Source organism: Giraffa tippelskirchi, chromosome 6 (genome assembly GCF_054371585.1).
Source record: "Giraffa tippelskirchi isolate mGirTip1 chromosome 6, T2T-mGirTip1v1.2.pri, whole genome shotgun sequence".
In the NCBI taxonomy this organism is placed as follows: Eukaryota; Metazoa; Chordata; class Mammalia; order Artiodactyla; family Giraffidae; genus Giraffa; species Giraffa tippelskirchi.
Window position 1 is genome coordinate 15,915,092 of NC_137280.1, and position 19,424 is coordinate 15,934,515.

At 48.4% G+C, this 19,424-nt stretch overlaps 1 protein-coding gene across 9 annotated transcripts in view; it reads left to right on the forward strand.

Annotated features, from left to right (window-relative positions):
* Positions 1-19,424, forward strand: part of VPS13B (vacuolar protein sorting 13 homolog B) — a 752,042-nt gene that overhangs the window by 723,173 nt on the left and 9,445 nt on the right. For all 9 annotated transcript variants that reach the window (XM_081503358.1, XM_081503363.1, XM_081503357.1 and 6 more), the window contains 4 exons: positions 3,968-4,086; positions 6,678-7,483; positions 11,599-11,775; positions 13,807-13,977. In XM_081503358.1, coding sequence (XP_081359484.1) covers positions 3,968-4,086; positions 6,678-7,483; positions 11,599-11,775; positions 13,807-13,977 — 1,273 coding nt within the window. The remainder of the gene's footprint in view (positions 1-3,967; positions 4,087-6,677; positions 7,484-11,598; positions 11,776-13,806; positions 13,978-19,424) is intronic.

Consider the following 19,424-nt stretch of genomic DNA (forward strand, 5'->3'; position numbering starts at 1 on the left):
GTATACACAGGTAATTCTGCTCAATGTCATGTGGCAGCCTAGGTGGGAGGGGAGTTTGAGGGAGATTGGATACATGCATATGTATGGCTGAGCCCCTTTGCTGTCCACCTGAAACTGTCACAACCTTGTTAATCGGCTGTGCCCCAATACAAAATAAAGGTTACCAAAAAACAGGCATCCAATTGCATATGGCCCACCACTGATGTGGAACATAAAGCTTTTGTTCAGTCTCTGCAGCAAAGGGAAAAGGCTGGCCCTTTTACCCCTTGGCTCGAAACTAACACCTGTCAACACTGCCTTTAGCTCGTTGGCCAAAGCTGGTCTCACTGCCTGGTCTCACTGCAACAGGCTAACGGGCATAAGCCTGCTCTGCACCTGGAAGGAGAGGGCGGCTGGGTGTGGGTGAACACTAGAAGTCTTTACCATGAGAGCCACCTTGAGCTGATACCCATTCAGATCTTTACTGAGTACCGGTAAATACTGAAGAAAATGGACACAAAAGTGTTGCCCTCATGAACTTACAGAGACCATGGTGGGCAATGCTCTAAGATGGAGAAATATATACTGCTATCCTGGAACTTTTAGCTCTTATTTCATTATCTGTGTACTTGGCTTTTTCCCCAACCAAGCTGGGAGCAACCCGGGGGTGTGATTTTATCTTCCCAGTGCCTGCTGCAGTGAGGAGCTCTTTGTGGGTTCATCTTAAATATCCGATCATTGATTTAATTGATGATTAAATGATCAAACCACCAGACCAAGACAAGGATTTGTTTTAATTTCTAGGGGACCTGGGTGTAGGTGCCTAATTCTTCTGGCACTGAAGTTCCTAACTCTGTAGTCCTTAGAGCTCACCTTGTACCAAATGCTTGATGTTGCGAGTGGTTTCTCTCCATGTGAAAGGAGGCAAGAGTAGGCTCCAAGAATTAAAGTCTGCTTTCCTTCCATTCTAGTGATGACTAAAAGGGATACCCAGCAGAATTTTTCTCCCAAGTCCAAGGTTTTGGCCAGAAGAAATAACTTAAAGGTTTAGGTTAATTTGCTTGCTTTCACAGTCTCCTGGGAAGTTAATGGAAACCCTCAGCTTCTTTATCTTTACTATCTTAGGAAGTAAACGAATCCTCATTTCATAAGGCCTGCAGACTGCTTTGAGAATGAGCAGAACAATAAGTATTTTCCTCTTCTGGTCCCCTCCTTCCCTCCTTTGAGCGGTGGTAGTTCTGGTTTTTAACACTCTCTGCTAAAACCCTAAGGTACTCTCTGATGTTAGGACAGTCCTTGAGAGGAAGGAATGGAGATGGGAGCATTAAGACGTTTAAAAGGCTTGTGTCAAATGAATAATCCCATGTCTGTAAACCTAGTAACAAAGAAATTGACTTACTCTGCATATCATATAAAATAATAGCTTTTATAAACATGACTGGCTCTCAAAGAATATCTGTTTTGTTTTAGATTCGCGAGCTGAGCCATTTTTTAGGTTGGCTGCCTTCCACATTTTATCATAGTCAAGTTCAGTTCTTATCTTGGAACAGAAAGGGCAAATTCAGGATACAGTCTTTTGAAACAGATGTTTTTGCAAAATGATCCATTTGGGAAACATGTCCATAGAGAATACAAACTGACTCCACTCCTGCCCTCAAAAAGTTGACAATCTAGTGATTGAGCCTATGATAAAAACCGGTGACAGTAATAGAAACAATAAGATTAGTGATGAAACAGAAGTATAGTTAATGTGCTTTTGGAATGTAGCTATAGGTATCAATCTGAGGAAAAGAACAGAAAAAATAGAGAATATCTTCCTTGAGTAGGGTGTCCCTGATGAGGGTGAAAGAGGAGGGTGAAAAAGCTAGCTTGAAACTCAACATTAAAAACTAAGATCATGGCATCCAGTCCCACTGTGAAAAGTGAAAGTGTTAGTTGCTCAGTCATATCTGACTCTTTGGACTATAGTTCGCCAGGCTCCTCTGTCCATGGAATTCTCCAGGCAAGAATACTGGAGTGGGTAGCCATTCTCTTCTCCAGGGGATCTTCCCAACCCAGGGATCAAACCTGGGTCTCCCACACTGCAGATGGTCCCATTACTTCATGCCAAATGGAAAGAGGAAATGCGGAAGCAGTGACAGATTTTATTTTCTTGGTCTCCAAAATCACTGCGGACAGTGAACAACTGCAGCCATGAAATTAAAAGACACTTGCTCCTTGGAAGGAGCTATGACAAACATAGACAGTGTTTTAAAAGTAGAGATATCACTTTGCTGACGATAGTTTTTCCAGTATAGCTTTTCAAAGCTATGGTGTTTCTAGTAGTCATATATGGATGTGAGAGTTGGCCCATAAAGAAGGCTGAGAGCCAAAGAATTGATGCTTTCAAACTGTGGTGCTGGAGAAGACTCTTGAGAGTCCCTTGGACTGCAAGGAGATCCAACCAGTCCATCCTAAAGGAGATCAGCCCTGGGTGTTCATTGGAAGGACTGATGCTAAATACTTTGGTCATCTGATGCGAAAAGCTGACTCACTGGAAAAGACCCTAATGCTGGGAAAGATTGAAGGCAGAAGGAGAAGAGGGCTGCAGAGGAGGAGATGGTGAGATAGAATCACTGACTCAATGGACATGAATCTGAGTAAACTCCAGGAGATAGTGTAGAACAGAGGAGCCTGGCTTGCTACAGTCCATGGGGTCACAAAGAGTGTCGGATTCAATTTAGTGACTGAGCAACAGCATCCTGTATATGCAGAGACACAGAATTTGGAAAGGATTTGCATAGAGGGACAGTGCTTTCTCTGCACAGATGGTGCTGAGGGGCAGACAAGGGCCTGAGCTAGAGCAGTGGCGGTAGAATGAGAAAGAAGGCTAGTGCAGAAGTCGGCGGAGCAGGAGATGAAAACAGGGAGGAGACAGAGATGACCTCCAGATGCCCTGAATACTGAAGATGGTCAGGATTTCTGAAGGAGGAGCCATAGTATAAGAAATAAGCCCAGTGACCTTGAAGTCACATCCAAGGGTGAGAATCACAGACTCCTGTGGTTCTGTGTACATTCTTTCGGGTACCTCTTCATTTGGTCAAAATTAGAACACATTCATCCCATGCCAAGCAGACACCTAGTTTTGTTCCTTCATCCAGGAATTTCCAGTCTTCTTTTTATTTGCTGTTCTAATAATAAAAAGGGCCCAGGCGTGGACTGAATTGATAATACACATCATCAGCATCAACGTTCCCAAACACGAGGAGGTTCTTGCCCTTACCCTCAGGTAATGCTGGCTGTGAACACGATGTTCTTGGAGTTGTTTTTCAAATAGTTCTGTTTTCAAATATTTATCCATTTTAAGCAACGTCGGTATTTGATGCTGAAAGGACATCTGTTCTGCTAGCCTGGCACCTGACTTCTGAGATAGAACTTTTTTTTTAGGTCTAAGTCCACCTCCTCATGGAATAAAAATCAATTTTTACTCCAAGCAAATGAAGTGACATTCTTGTTCCAACTTATGTAAGGGACCTTGAGGAGATTATAGCGTGTCTTGTTGGTGGGTTTTCAGGTATGTTTTTGTGTGCCCAGCACAGAAGGGCATCATTATGGTAGCTAAGTCAAAACTCAAAAGCCTGAAAGGTTTTTGCACATCGCATTTCAATTCAGGGATTTTTTTCCCCACAGAGATTCATATGCGCACATAAAGCTGGTCCATGGCTAGTCTCCAACCCATGCAGAGTTATTTGCCAATTCCAGAGAAGCAGAGAATGAAGACACTCATGCCCTGTCATCCATCATTTTTTTCCTATGAACCTTATAGCTGGATATTGAAAAGTCTGGATTTGATTTTTTTTCAAGTCAGCTGAATAGCCTGTACACATGGATATAAAGAAATATAACCAGCAAATGTTTGTGGTGTTGAATCAGAACTGAAGACATTTGAAGCCTTTTCAATAGTGTTTTGTATTGCTTTCCAACCTGATTTTGACTATTCTTTTCACAGGTTGTATTCCTGACTGGCTTTGGCTGTGTGTATGTGGACACCATCCATCAGTGTGGCACAGTCTTCATCACCGTGGCCCCAGAAGGAAAAGCTGGACCTGTTTTAACTAATACCAACAGGTAGGCTTAACTAGTATCCAAATAGCAGCAGGGTAAGTGTCACATTATAAAGTTAGAAACCTACTGTTCACCATTTTTTGTTATATATATATGTATGTGTGTGTGTATAAAGCTTTTGGTTAATTATTCTGTAATCCAGAGGATATGGTTATTAGCATTTAATTACACCCATAAGAAGCAGCAATATATCATCTTCCATGGTATGCCTTCCAGTTCTTCTCTGGTAAGTTTAACAAACTGATTTACAGACTGAAACATGCATCTTAGAAATATGCATTATTGTTAGCATGAAATACAGATTAATGCCTCTCTATCCACATGACTACCTAGTAATCAGTAATTAGACTTAGCAATTAGAGCTACAGCAAAAGTAAAGTCGCCTCTCAGAGCCACATTTCCCCCTCTTCGACCTGAATGTTGCCATCAGGTTTTATAAATATGAACCAGAGTTAATATCCTTAATTTAAAAGAATTCATATAATTCAGTAGGAATAATATGAAGATAGTCCCTCCTTCCAAAAATTAAATAAGGGTTAAAAAACAAATGGAAAATTCTGGGAAGTGGAAACACTGGTATAGGTAAGCCTCACTGAGGAGTTGACATTTAAGCAAAGACTTAAAGCAGCCAGGGGGTTAGTAATATCATTATATGGGGAGAATTCTCCAGACAAAGGGCGCAGCCAGTTCAGAAGTCGGAAGCAGTGCACCTGGCGTGCTGGACGAGCGGGGAACAGGCCGGTGCGGGCCAAGTGCAGTGGGTGAACTGGAAGGAGCCAGGGCCCAGGGTCAGGCAGGGAATGGCTGGAAGGGGGGACACGCTGTGCAGAGCTTCGTTTTCTTCTGAGTGAAACGGGAAGTCATTGGATCTGTTTGAACGGAGAAGTTACTTGATTTGACATAAATTTTTAGAAGACCATGACTCCTTTTCTTTCAATTTTATTGAAGTATAGTTTATATATATATATATATTTCACATATATTCTTTTTCACATTGTTTTCCCTTATGGTTTGTCACAGAATATTGAATATAGTTCCCTATGCTTTTGAAGTAAACTATAGAGAAGTAAAGGAGGAAGCAAGGAGACTGTTAGGTGACTATTACAGTTATTCACACTAGAGGTGCTGATGGCTTAGGCTCACACTATCAGGGAAAGTGGTAAGAAATAGATTCGCGATGCAGTTTAAGAAGAAACCAATGGAATTTTCCCTGATGCATTTGGATATGGGTTGAAAATAGAGGCATCAGGAACTCTAAAAGTTTTGGTCTGAGCAACGGGTAGGATGTAGTCATCATAGACTAAGATGAGAACAACTATTATGTGGGTTTGGGGGTGAGATCACGAGTGTAACTACACACATGACCACCTGATATGTCTGAGACCTGTAAGTGACTCCTGTGTGGATAGGCAGTTAGAAATGCAAGATCCGAGCTCACAGGGAGTTCGGAATGTGTGACTGTGGAAGTCATCAGCGTATAGATGCCAAACCATGGGCCCGGATGAAGACCGCCAAGGGGGGTAAGTGGAGATGGGGAGAGAAGAGGACCAAGGGCTGAAGCTTGGGCACCTTACTTTTAAGAGGAGGGTGTCCCGTAGGTGACGAGTGACTAGACATACAAGAGCTAAGAGCAGACGGGCAAAGAAAGTATTTCCAGAAGGAGGGAGTTATCGGCTCAGACGCCAGGGTAGGTAGGGTGTGTGAGTCACAGACTTCAAGCCCATTGTTCAATTTAGCAACAAGGAAGTCCCTTCGGATCCCTGATGGGAGTTGTTCTTGTAGAGAAGGCGGGACAGAGCCTGCCTGGGGCAAGGCTGAGAGAAATTGGAAAGTGAGGAACAGGAGATAAGGTGTATGTGCTTTGGGGTGTTTATGTGAAGGGGATCGGGAAAATGAGTGGTAGCTAGAGGAGGAGATAGTTAACGAGAGGGATTTTTAAGATAAGAGAAATAATAGCACGTTTATAAGCTGCTGGTAAGGGAGACGAAATGGTGTAGGAGGGAGTGAATTGCTGGAGCGATGGCTTTGAAGAGGGTGAGAGCACGGTGGTTTAGCTCCGGATAGAGGGGTTCGTGGAGATGGAGCACGGGCCGCTCAGCTCTGAACATGGCAGGGAGAGCAGAGCACGCAGCCTGAGGCGCTGGTCGCTGGACTGGGCTGGGGGTGCAGTTCATGGGAAGTTTTCTCTCGCTTGCCCTTACTTTTCCAATATAAGGCATCTTGGTTATTTTATTACGACCTTTCGCCTCATGATGATCACAACAGAATTAGTGCACAAAGAACTCAAAGGATTTAGGAATAAAAATCTGGTGTTGATAAGGGAAACACGATAGAGCAACATGACAAGAACTTGTAATAGTCCCTTTGGGAACATCTCCTGGTGCTGCTGGAGTGTGCCCGGCTCTGTCCAGACACGATGTACTGAAAGTTGAGTTCTTAATTTGTTTCTTATGAGAATCTGATGGGACATCAGGAGGAATCTAAGAAGGCTCCGTCATTGAAAATCTACTAAGACATTAAGGAAGGAAAGGAGGGAGGAGAAGAAAAGAAAAGTGGAGGAAAGATGCTCATGTTCTCTTCCCTTTCTCCTTCAGAGCTCTGGAGAAAATTGTGACATTTAAAATGTTCATCACTCAGCTAAGCCTGGCGGTGTTTGATGACGTCACCCACCACAGAGCATCATCTGAGCTTCTGAGACTCACACTGGACCACGTTTTCCTCCAGATGGCCCCCGTGGCTGGTCACCTCCCTGGAGAAGAGATGGCCGCCGCCCCCTTTCACGTCTACTCTATGGAGGTCTGCTGCGGGGACCTGCAGCTGGACAACCAGCTGTACAACAAGTCCAATTTCCACTTCGCTGTCTTGGTCTGCCAGGGGGAGAAAACAGAATCTCCTCAGTGCTCCAAGATGCAGAGTCTCCTCGTATCCAGTGAAGATTTGGAAGAATACAAGAAAAACTGCTTTATCAAACTCTGCCTCACCTTAACCGAGGGCAAGGATGTCCTGTTCGATGTGAACGAGTTCAGTTTTGAATTGAAACCTGCCCGGTTATATGTGGAAGACACGTTTGTCTACTACATCAAAACCCTGTTTGAGACCTACCTGCCCAGCAGCAGCCCAGGCGCTCAGCCCACGGCCCTCGCAGGTGGCAGACAGGTGCTGCCCGTGCAGGTGAGGCAGCACGCCAGGGCCTTGGTGCATCCCGTGAAGCTGCGGAAGCTGGTGATACAGCCCGTGAACCTCCTCGTCAGCATCCACGCGTCCCTCAAGCTGTACATTGCCTCCGACCACACTCCGCTCTCCTTCTCAGTGTTTGAAAGAGGCCCCATCTTCACCACGGCCAGGCAGCTCGTCCACGCCCTGGCCATGCACTACGCCGCGGGGGCCCTCTTCAGAGCAGGTGAGGACACAGCTTTCGAAAGAAAGGCTTCAGGGTGGTCCTGACTCCAAGACACTGGGAAACAGCATGGGAGGGTGAGGAGCAGTTAGACAGCAGTGGATTGGAATCCAGACCCTGCCACTGCTGGCTGTGAGGCTGGGAGCAAGTGATTGAACCTCCTGCATCTCAATTTCCTCACCCATAAAATGGGTTTTAAGATTTCTGACAGGAAAACAATGAAAGTATGTGAAGTACCCTGAATTTAGGGTAGCACTTAATGAACCCTTAAGCAGTAGCAGCTGTTAAATTTGCTGTTATATAACAGAATTTTGATTCCCATTTAGCAAGCGCCTTTTTGGCTTCTTGCAGGCACAAGGCTCTGTATCAGGGAGCTAGTGCAGCCAGGAAAACCAGCTCAGGCCCTCGCAGCCCCTGGGCCTAAAAGAAATGTAGTTGTGGGCTGTTAACTTTCTTCATTACGGCCCATGAATAGCTCTAGGTGAGAAATTCAGAGGATTTGTGTGCTCGTCAGATGCATAAAGAGCCTTCTACCTACCCAGTGCAGCCTTGCCTGTCTAGACAAACGGCAAAGAGAAGGCTGTAGGTGTCTCAGCCTCTCCACAGACCTGAGCAGGAAGAGTCCGCGGGTGGCGTTTGGCTACGTGTACAGAGTGTGGTGTGGGGAGTACTGTGAGCTGAAAGTTGTTTTGGAGACCAGGTCCGGATTCCCCATGGTAATTGGCATCAGAGCTCGCCTTCCTGACCGAAATTCACTCTCAAACGGTTTCAGTCTGATAATTGGGCTCCTTGCGTTGCTATGATCTCAGGCAACCAACACTAACCAACCAGAGGTGGTCTCACAGCCCCTTCTGGTAAAGCACAGGGAGGTCTTACTTTCTACAACTAACACAGGACAGAATGTGGTAACATTGTCCTTGGTGAGTGCGCTCCCAGATAAGAAAACATTGTAGCAGTGACTGACCCATGTTGTTGCCGTACTGGTAAGATTACATTTTCTCCCAAGGAAATCCATAGCATTAGAGTACTACCCAGAACTCTTGATGGTCAGATCAGGGGAGGGCCCTGCCCTGAAACTGCTGTTCTTATAACCTGTAGCACAAGGAAGAAAAGATTTCCCTCTTGCTAAGAAATTATTTTAAAACAAGCAGCTACTATTTCAAATTTAATAGGCACGTATATGAAAAGCTTTACTCTTTCAGGCAGTTTTTGCTTTTCCCATGAGAAGCAGGCAGGTAGGTTACTGAGCTCTGAACTGGAGCCTGGGAAGGAGTAAGCTTCCCATCCACCCGGTCATCACCTTGGACAAAGGTGTGGGAGCACCCATCAGAGTAGTGAGCTGGCAGGGAAACTCCCACTGTGACCACCACCAGGGAACCATGTCCCGCAGCCTCTGTGCTAAAAGTGACCTCTCTTTTATTTTTTCATGAGCTTTCACAGGAACATTGTTTGGATTTTTTGGGAATCTACCTAAAAATTCTCCAGTCTCATTATATGCTGAAACAAGAAATTCTACACTAGTGAGCCAAGTTTTTAGGTCTGTTGGGAGTTCTGTCACTAAAGGCCTTACAGACAGTCTGAAGATTATCTGGAGGAAAGCAGTGGTTTTGAAAGAGTTGGAAATGGGAAGAGGGTAGGAGGTTACCCCTGGGTAGAAGCATCTCAGAGAGAATATGCTGGCCTTCTTGGGAAAGGAAGGGCTGGCCTGGGAGTGGGCAGGTTGCCTCACTTGTCTCACTTGGGTCAGGATTCACCCACTGGACTTGATTAAATGGCTGAAATACCCTGACTTCATTTCTAGGGAAGTACTTACAGAGGTTTTAACAATAAAATGATTAGAAATGAGTGACCACTGACCCTATTTGAAGGAGAGACTGTGTGGACTCTCTAATTTCCTGGGCTCCCTCTCTATTTCCAAGGCTTGGCTCGATGGGCGGCCAGGCAGGTACCTTTTTTCAGCAAAATTTCCAAACCCAGTAAGCAAAACGATATGTTTGCTTTTGGAGAGAAATAATTAAAGGCAGAATGCCCTCGGATGGTTTGGTCCTTTTCTGGCCACCTCGGGTGCCTTGAGAAGTAGCTCTGGTCCGTGCCTAGCCTCCCCATCCGCAGTGGCCTGACCCAGGACTGTCCACCTCACCTTCCTATGGCCGGACTGTGGGCTGGACAGTGGGGCTGGACGCCTGCCATGTGCCCTGTGCCCTGCTGCGCCAGCCTGACCACGCCCATCGGACAGTGCATGCTCTCTGCTTGGCGGTAGCTAACTCTCCTTTCTTCATCTCTATATGGAAGCTTTGAAGAGAAGGGTAGTTGTTTCGAGTCCAATCTCTTGCCTCCACGTGAACCTTCCAGCTCTTCCAGGCTAAAGGAAACCTGTTGTTTCTTTACATCCAGAGAAGGCCTTCCGAGGAAGAATATTCCACAACCTTCCATGGTACCCTGCCTACTCAATAAGGCCTGGGCTCGCAGGAAGAGGGAGGGTGGGCTTTGGAATTGGGTAAGCCTGGCCTTGAAGCCTTCCCACACATCTAAGCAGCGGGGAGATGGGGAGAATCGAGCCACAGTCCCCTCCTCGTCCTGCCCACCCTCAAGACGCTGGAGACAGGGCGACACCACGTCACACGAGGCTCTGTCCCCTGAGCCTGGCACGGTCCCTTAGCCCAGGGAGAGCCTCAGTCCTTAGCTAATCTGAATTTATGTGAAGGCAGGTACTAAGACTTGCAGAGTGGCTGGGCAAAGTAAGTGAGGTGAATGCCTGGCCACCCAGAGGCCCCTCCATTTATAATTCTCATCTTCTGGAAATAATTCCCTCTTTTCACCTAAACCCTTACATTGTCTTCTAATGTTCCAGAGGAGAGAAGGGGCTCAAGATGTAAGGATGTTCCTCTCCAAAGGACTGGGCCTGGGGACCCTTCAGGGCTGTGGCTTGGCTCCCCCCCCCCCCCCACGTTGTGATGACTTGACTGGAGGTCTCTGTCCTAAGCCTGGCCTCCAAGGACCTGCCGCGGGGGACACGGGATCGGCTCCCGCTTGGGTCCTGCCCCACGCTGCTGCTGCTGCTAAGTCGCTTCAGTCATGTCCGACTCTGTGCGACCCCATAGACGGCAGCCCACCAGGCTTCACCGTTCCTGGGATTCTCCAGGCAAGAACACTGGAGTGGGTTGCCATTTCCTTCAGCCTCCCCATAAAGCCCTCTCAGCCCCGGGCTGGCAGGGTCAACGTATTCCCCAAAGTCACTGTCTGTTTGGAATCGTCTTCTCCTGAGCCCCCGGCCTTTGCCTGCACCTCGCGTCCTCTGAGTGAGAGCCCGGAGCCCCAGCTTGGGAGCGAAGGCGGGGAGCCGCTCCGGGGTTCACATTCAGCCGCGTTCCCACGGGCCGAGTGCGGGGCAGTCAGGCCGCTAAGCGAGCCGGCTCCTGGCAAGCCCCAGCTCAAATAGGAAACCAGATCCCAAACTCCCCGCCTGGGACCCTCGCAGGGAACACGCCCCTCTCGCTAAGCTAATCAGTATGTCCCTGTCACCAGAGTTTACACAACTGAAGCCGGGGTGGAAGGGGAGACGTTTCTCTGGCTCCAGCTCCACTCCAAAGGGAAGTACTCAGCTTGGTAGGATTGGGAAAGATTAAAAATAACTCCTCCGTCCTTGTCAGAGCTGTGCGTCCCCTTTGCAGCACCCCATTTAGCATCTGGCCTCCTCCCGCGACCAGGCATCTGCTCCTCCGCGTCCTGGCGCCACGCAGCCCCAAGGAGCTTTAAGGAGAACCCCCCAGCCTGCGGACACCTGCTGCCCCAGGGGCCACCTTTGCTTGGAGGGGGCAGGAGCGTCATCCCCCTGCACACGGGTCCCTTTTAGCAGGAATACGGGAAGCAGGGAAGTCATATTAAAGCTATTTGTGAGGCTGCCAAAAGGATCACTTTGATTTATAAAGTATGAAAGTTTGCCATTTATGAATTCACAGTGAATGAGTTATTTCCCATATTTTGCTCCAAAGGAGCTTATTACATTCTCAATTCTAGTGTGAAAAATGAATTGCAGGGAAAATGGGTCACTTTCCCCAAATGTTGAAAGTGCTGCATTTAAGATTTCAGTCACCCCTTCCCTCCGGTTTCCCTCACAGGCTGGGTGGTTGGATCCCTGGAAATCCTTGGCAGCCCAGCGAGTCTGGTGCGAAGCATCGGGAACGGCATCGCGGACTTCTTCAGGCTTCCGTACGAGGGGCTGACCCGAGGCCCGGGAGCCTTCGTGAGTGGGGTTTCCAGAGGGACTACATCGTTTGTGAAGCACATTTCCAAAGGTAGCTCTTCGGGTTCCTGGTAATGAGGCCTGATTTTCATTCCTTTCCTGTCCTACTTTTTAAAGAACGTGTTAAACATTCTCAGTGAATTAATATTGCCTCTAGCTTTGTTTGGCTTGTTAGCTGGCAGTGAGATGTTGGATTTGTAACAAAGCTCATATATAACGTCTTATGTTTTAAACAGATCACTGCTCGCCTGTAGTTGTGTGAAAATGTTTCAGAAACTTCAGAATTTGAAACCTCCCATTGGGAAAACAAGGATTGGCTCAACTGTTATTCCATGTGATAAACGCAGAAATATTAAAGGTGTTCAGGACTTCTGCTAAACATCAGAAATCCTACACTGTGTTGCCTCATCATATATATATGTATTTTTTAATGTAGATACAGTTGTCATAACTTTTGTAAGGAGCAGGATACATTTTGACATGGAAGCTGGTGGGGAGGTGAGCGGGCCAGCTTTCCCCTGGCTCACCACGTACACAGCGCCACCTTGTGGCCCTGACACGTCATCGGGCACAGGAGCCAAACTGCATCGGCCACCCCCACCCCCCACCCCGGGAAGGAGCGCGCTTCCCTTTCATTCGTGTTTGTTTGCCCATATTTTGGTCAAGTTGGCAGTGACTCGGGAACTAACAAGGGCCATCTGAGTCCCCGTTTCTTCTCAGCAGGAGGCAGGGGAAACAGGTCAAAGGCCTTCTCCCCCCGCCCGGTAAAAGGCCTTTTACAGTCAACAGTACTGCAACTCACTTATGAGTGGGCAGGTTATAGAAGTCTCTAGAAGGCCTCAAACAAGACTTGAGCTTGAAATACGAGAACCCATGATCCATAGAGGGGGTACTGGCAAGAGAACAGCAAGAGCCATAAACCAAATTCCATGGACAGTGACAGGGCCACTCCCCCCGGGGCCCTGGTCATCTGGGAGGCCTGTGAGCTGAGCCACAGGAACCCACGGGTGAGTCACTGCGGATTTCTCACTCCTGACACTTGAATCTCTGTGGTTCTGTTGTTTTTATTTTAAAATAAGACAACCAACACCTGCTAAATCGAACTCCAGTGGTAATTTTAGCGTAGTGACTCACTGAATGTTTTTTACACTTGTTCTTTCCTCTTAGCAAAATCTGTTTGGTTTGTCTGTGTGTGTGTGTGTGTGTGTGTGTGTACATGGATTTTTGTTTCTTTTCAGATGACTGGTAAAGATACAGCTGCAAAAACAACATCTTCCATTTCTTCTTGAACCTAGACATCCAATAACAGATGAACTAATTCATTAGCTTCAGGATATGTCCGTTGATGTCTTTCAGTTTTGCTCACTGAGACCTATGCAGACTTGCTGGAGGGGATTATGACTGTCTTGAGCAAGACACAGAAATAGCCTTTCTTGGGAAAACCAGACAGAATCCTGGCTTTCACATCCCTTACTCTCTTTATTGTCTTCACTTTTTTTGTCCCCCAGCTAACACCCTGAATATCAAAATCACACATATACTCTGTGGCATAATAATTATTTCCTGACTGTCCAAATGATAAAGTTGAGTGTCTTCCTTTACTATGACTAGAGTAATGGGGAGGAATAGATCTTACTCCTGAAGTGGAAACATTCCTTTACAATCTGTTTAAAATTCAGCAATATAACCTTACCCTTTCAAATGAGAGCCAGCAAATTGCAACCTTCAAAAACCAGGCCTCCCTGAGGACTTCAAAACTAACTATTGTAGCTAAGCCCTGATAGTCAAATGAGTGCGTGATAGCTCTGTGTGAGACTGCAGGCATTTTTCTGGTGAGGAAGGGTCTAATCCTATCCACTGAGGACTGAGTGTAACACCCCCTCCTCAGCAAATGTTCACCTTCACCTCATTTTCTGAAGGCTGCGGCCTCACCCAGCCCAAGGGGAAGCCACCCTCACTGTCCACGGGCGAGTCCAAAAGGCTGCTGTGGGCTCTGCTCCCCCGCAGCACTCGGGGGACCCCTCCCCTGCGGCCGGCATCCGTGTGACCAGGACCCCAAGCCCATGTGCCTCTGTGTCCTCAGGTGCCCTGACCTCCATCACCAACCTGGCCACGAGCCTGGCCCGGAACATGGACCGGCTGTCGCTGGACGAGGAGCACTACAGCCGGCAGGAGGAGTGGCGCCGGCAGCTCCCAGAGAGCCTGGGCGAGGGCCTCCGGCTGGGCCTGTCCCGGCTGGGCATCAGTCTGCTTGGTAAGGGGCCAGGGAGGGGGCGGGGGCCTGCCAGGGCCAGGTACCCACCGGCCAGACCCGGGGCTGGTGTGGATGTTCCACCTTCCTGCGGGTGAAGCTGAGGCCGAGACGAGGCCCGCAGCCTGGTCTCCACCCCTCAGGGCCATCCTGGGGCCCAGATCCTGCCCGCCTGCATGCTAGTGGGAGTCGCCTCTCCAGTCTCCTCCTCTCTGCCCGCTCGTGGCATCCCTAAGGCGTCATTCACCCGGAGGGTCCCGCTTGGGGCGTCAACTGGAGAATGTCAGCCCATGGGAGTAACAGACCAGCCTCCTGAAGCCTTACCCCTCTCCGCCTCAGATAGGGCAGTCAGCAATCAAAGCGCCTGCTTTTGTTGAGAAGCACTTGAGCCATGTGCAAATGTCTTGTAAACTTCAGTGAGGAGCCCACTCTTTCATTTTTCCAAGTAATTGCCGTTTGTCCAGCAGCCAGATGGTACATGGAGAGGGGAAGACTGCTCTGGGTATTTCCAAATATTACAAACGTTTGAAAAACAAGTTGCTTTGGAAAAAAAAAGTCTATAAAAAAAGGAAGCTTCAGAGCTGAAATTTTGCAGAGCAGGATTTTCAAGGGTATCTTCTGTTTATTTGTTTGCAAAGGAATTTAAAACTGTGTTGCTTGGCCGCCTGCCCGCCGAGCATCTGAAGGAGTTTGTGTCTCTGGGAGATGAAAGGGGCCCAAAGCAGAGAGAGCAAAGGTCAGAAACGATGAGCTTGAAAGGACCTGTCCTCTCTCCAGGCTGCAGTTCTGTACACAAGCCCTCCTCTCAAAGCGGCCAGCTGAGTGAGTCTCTGACAGGAAGCAGTGAGATGTTTCAAGTTCAGGTGCAGTTACCAGAAATTGTTTAAGTCGTAACAAACCTGCAGGGATGTGGGGCATGGCCGGGTGATAACGTGTGGAATGGGGACTTGGGGTGGAGCAGCTGCTCAAGGAGCAGACCCCTCACTAGTGGCGTGGCTGCTCTGGTGTCGGTCGGGGGGAGGGGGGTATGGTCCTCAGGAGTCAGCAAACCCCAGGCTCGGGTTCCAGGTCCCTATCTTTGTGACCTCAGGGTTTCTGTTTTGTAAATTTGGGCTGGAAATGACTCTGCCGTTACTAGAAGTAGTGGTGGTCCATTGTGCGCCAGACACAGCGTCCATGTTTGGTCAGCAGCACCTTCATTATATTATGGTAGCAAGGGAACGAGAGGGGCCGCCTGCTTTCAGCGAGGGTCCCAGCAAAGAGAGCCATCTGACCAGTGGCAGGGGCATTTTGGCTTTAGCTTTAGCTTTAGCCCGGGTGCTGTAACCATAGGAAGTGACGGCGAGGTTATCGTGGAGGCCTCGGGTAACTGTGAGACCTCTTTCTGCTAAGAATTGTGGCCTTGCATGCCCTCTGCTATGGGTAGGAGTGCTTCCTCCCTGCTGTCCAGGCTCTTCTTGGATGGAGGCACTCAGCAGAGGAGACCTGAGCTGGCTGGCATGTGGCTGTTTCCATCTTGGCTGAACTGGGCTCTCCCCACCCAGAGAAGCCCACACCCATTCCCCATTTTCCACTGTCTGAGACTAAGCCGGGTGGTAGAAATTACTTACGTGGGGAGCTGTGATTCTGCCTTTGTGGCGTCACCCTTTGGAGCATGGCTCCCGTTTTTAACCAGAATAGACAATCCCAAACGTTTGACCTTTGCTGTAGTCATCATGTTTTGTACACACTCATCCATGCAAGGGAATCATTTAGGATGTCTATGGAAATTGCAATAGGCTCATGGAGTCTTTCAGAATCTAAAGTTAATTTCTGCAAACCTAGGAGTTCTGCGAATGATGTAAATCTGATTGCACCTGCCTGCAGTGGCCTGACCCTGGGCCCCCAGGAGCTCCGCTCCCAGCAACACACCAGCAGCAGTATGTCCATTTCTGTGCTCCACAGACCAAGGTTGGCCCGGCCAGCTTCCTTTCTTGGAAGAGTTCAATAACTGTATCCCACATGATCACTGAGTCATCTCAAAACGTCTGGTCCTCGATGTATGGCAGTAAGGAAAAAGGGAGGGTAGGACCAATCAAGTGCTCTCACCTGGGAAAGTATGGATTTGTCACTATGTAATACATCCCCAGAAATGGTGTATAAAACTGCCACGTGCCAGTAAGTGCCTGACTGAAGTTAGAGCTGTTTATATATAATAGCCATGCTTAGTGAAATTAAAAAGCTAGCTCCTCAGTTTCTTCCTTTATAAGATGTAAACATAAATGACCTAGTTAGTAAAAATATATTTAAATAACACTTCAGAGTTGTCAGAACACTTCCACATGAGTCATCTTGTTTGGTCTTCAAACCCTAAATATGGATGCAGTGAAGTGACTTGCCCAGGTTATGTCCAGGCGGGACAAGAGCCTGGGTCTTTCCACATGTCACCCACCCTGGAGGGCTCTACGCCTGGAAACAATGAGGATGTGGGAAGACTGAACAATTGAAAGTTGCAGAGCAGGAAAAACACATTTCCCCCAAATGTTTATGAGTTTGATGGGCCTTCTTGACTCAGCTCGGCCCTCATGAGGACACTGTGGAGTGTTATGAGGCTCTAGAAAAATTCAAGGACATCTATAGCTGCCTGGCCAGGCCCATCGCCCCGGGTCAGCAAGGAAGTGATGGCCCAGAGAAGGATGCCACCAAGGCTCCTGGAGGAGGTCCACAACTGTTTTCAGAAAGCAATGGCTTTTGGAAGAACTCTGTCCAGCCTGCAGAGTTGGCATCAGGCTTGCCTGCACTTACCAGCTCTGTTCCCCAGACAGCCCCACTTTCTACTACAGCCTGGAGCCTGCTGAGAGGGGATGTGAGCTCTGTGTGGCACTTACCGGGCATGTTCCCTCCCAGATGGGACTTCTCTCTCATGAACACCAAAGGCAGGCTGTCAGAACTCCCTTCTCTGACTTAAGAAGAGTTAGTTGCTGGATTTCCCAGCAGCCACGCCCCGTCTCCACAGCCACTCTTGGGATGACGTTCAGAATCCCGGCCACAGGCCTCCACCAGGTGAGTCAGGACATGGGCGCCTAGAAGGTGCTGGCCCGCGGTCCCCTGGTGCCGCCATCAGCACCCTGTGTTCCAATTAGAAGGGAGTTTCAGAACAACAAGCATGCTTCCTTCTCAGTTTGCTAATCTGTTCTGGTCAAAAACAAGCGAGCCTCAAGCTGGAATGCCTCATACACTCTGTGGGGCTTGTTTGTCCCTGGAACGGTGAGCTTTGGAGCGGTGTCACAGCCTGTGCCTCCACCATTATGATTAAAAACAAAAAAGCCCAAAATAAAATTAGAACATGTAACACGGCAGCACTGGAACAGCCACACGGGCAGAACATCAACAGATTAGAGACCAACTTAAAGCTGAACAAGTCACAGAAAAGGTCAGAAGAGCCTTTTCGTTCCCTTGCTTCACAGAGCAAGCCCCCCTCTTCCAGCGAAGGTAGGGCAGAAGCACGTCTGGGATGCCCTTGATGGTCCAGTGGTTAGGCCTCTGCATGTCCCTCCCGCGTGAGGGCATGAGTTCGATCCTAGGTTGGGGAACTAAGATCCCACAGGCCACGCAGCATGGCAATAAAAGAAAAGGAGAAGACGAAGCCGGGCCGGCCAGCACAGGAAGCGTCCTTGGAAGCCCCCTCCCCTCCCTGCTTCACCTCGTCACATCACAGCAGGCTCCACGTGGCTGCCCTCCATGGCCTGATGCCAGCAGACAAGTTTTGGGATCCATTTCCACTACCTAAAGCCTCAGAGCAGAGTTGGAGTATACGGCAGTAAATAATTTACCGGCAGTGGGATTTGGCTGGATTAGGCTTACGGAGAGAGCCCTCTGCCCTGAGAGCTGCTTTGCGGGCGGGGCTGGGGTCTCAGGCACCTGGACCCCGTGTGTGCGTCGGGCCGGCCTCCCGCCCGGGGCCCCAGGCCCCCGCAGCACCTTCTCTACCTCTTAGGATCTAACACCTTGTCACAGCGTTCAGGCTTCCCACTTCGGGGGCAGCCAGAAGAGTTTATCTATCAAAGTCCTGGAAACCAAGCCTTCACTGCGGCCAGTAGCTGGAGAAAGTGGAGGATCAAAGGGGAGCCTCACTGCAGTTCCTGTCTGCACTTAGGCAGATGGGAGTCAGAGCCCTGGGAGGGTGCTGCCCCACACTCCTTGCCTCCCAGGCCTGGCACGTTAACGGAAAATGGGAGATTTTCACCTGCCCCCCTCCTAACCCAGTTTTAATAGTCTTAATGGAAATCTGCACCTGAGAAAAGACATTTCTACCAGAAAAATGCAGAAAAGCAATTAATTTGTTAGTGAATTTGTTATTATTTACCCCACCTTTTCTTCTCTCAGCATGAACGTCTTTCAAAGAAATCAGGAAGTGACATTGCAAAGGCTGTATTCTTTGATATGATACTTTTCGCTTTGAACTGCCTGCTGTGAGATGATTTGAAGAGAAGACCCCAGGGTTCTTGCCCCTCCCAGTGCAGCCGGTTCCATTAATACTTCCCAGCTGCCCTGGCTCCTGACCTCATAGATGGAGAACAGAACCTCAGATTCCTCAGACTGAAGACGTGAGGCGAGCTCCCAGCCCAGGCCCCAAGACGGGGTGTCGTAGGGTGCCTGAGACCATCATGGCCCATGGTCACTGACCACGAGGGTGGCCCAGGCCGACCATGAGCAGCCTCCTCTGCTTCCAGCATCATTTGTATAAGAGGTTTGGGAAGCCGTGGTCTAGGCTGGGAAACAGACCCTTCGCCTCAGGTCACTGTTAATCTGCCAATACATAAACTTAAATGGCGCTGTCAAAATTTAGAAGAGTGGAATCCATGAAGAATGTTCCCTTTACAACTGACCCAAAGGAACTGGCCTTTTTGTTTTACTAAATTTTGTTCAATGGAATATGACTTGAAATTAGCAGGTCATTAACTGAGACCTGGAAATCTCCCTTTACCCAGGAGACTTTGAATTAGTGGCATTTGAAATAATGGGATTTGACATGAGCTAAAATTTCTACCCGGGGACAGTGCATTTTCATTAATCCTAGCAGGTATGAGTTGCAAACAGAATTCCGTCAAGAATTGTAATGAAATTTTTACCTCTTGCTGGGTTAGAGAACCCTTTACTCCGTTGTGGCAGAAAAGTCTGGACTTTTGAGGTCTTTTCTTGAGCTCATCCATGGTCCCTCAGAGTGAGAGGAGCAAGGAGGGGACCCACAGAGGCTGAGGGATTCACCCGCCAGCTCCACGCCTGGCCCGGCTGCCCCGTGGGAAAGCTGTTAGAGCAGACAGCCATGACCTCTGGGCTTCTAGCTGTTCTCAAGCGAAGAGTTAAGTAGCCAGTCCTCAGTTGAAGTGAGAGAAAAGGAGATTTTTCCAAGACTGGTCAAGGAAAGAAGCTTGTTTTATAAACAAGATCAGTGACTAGCTTGGTGGTTA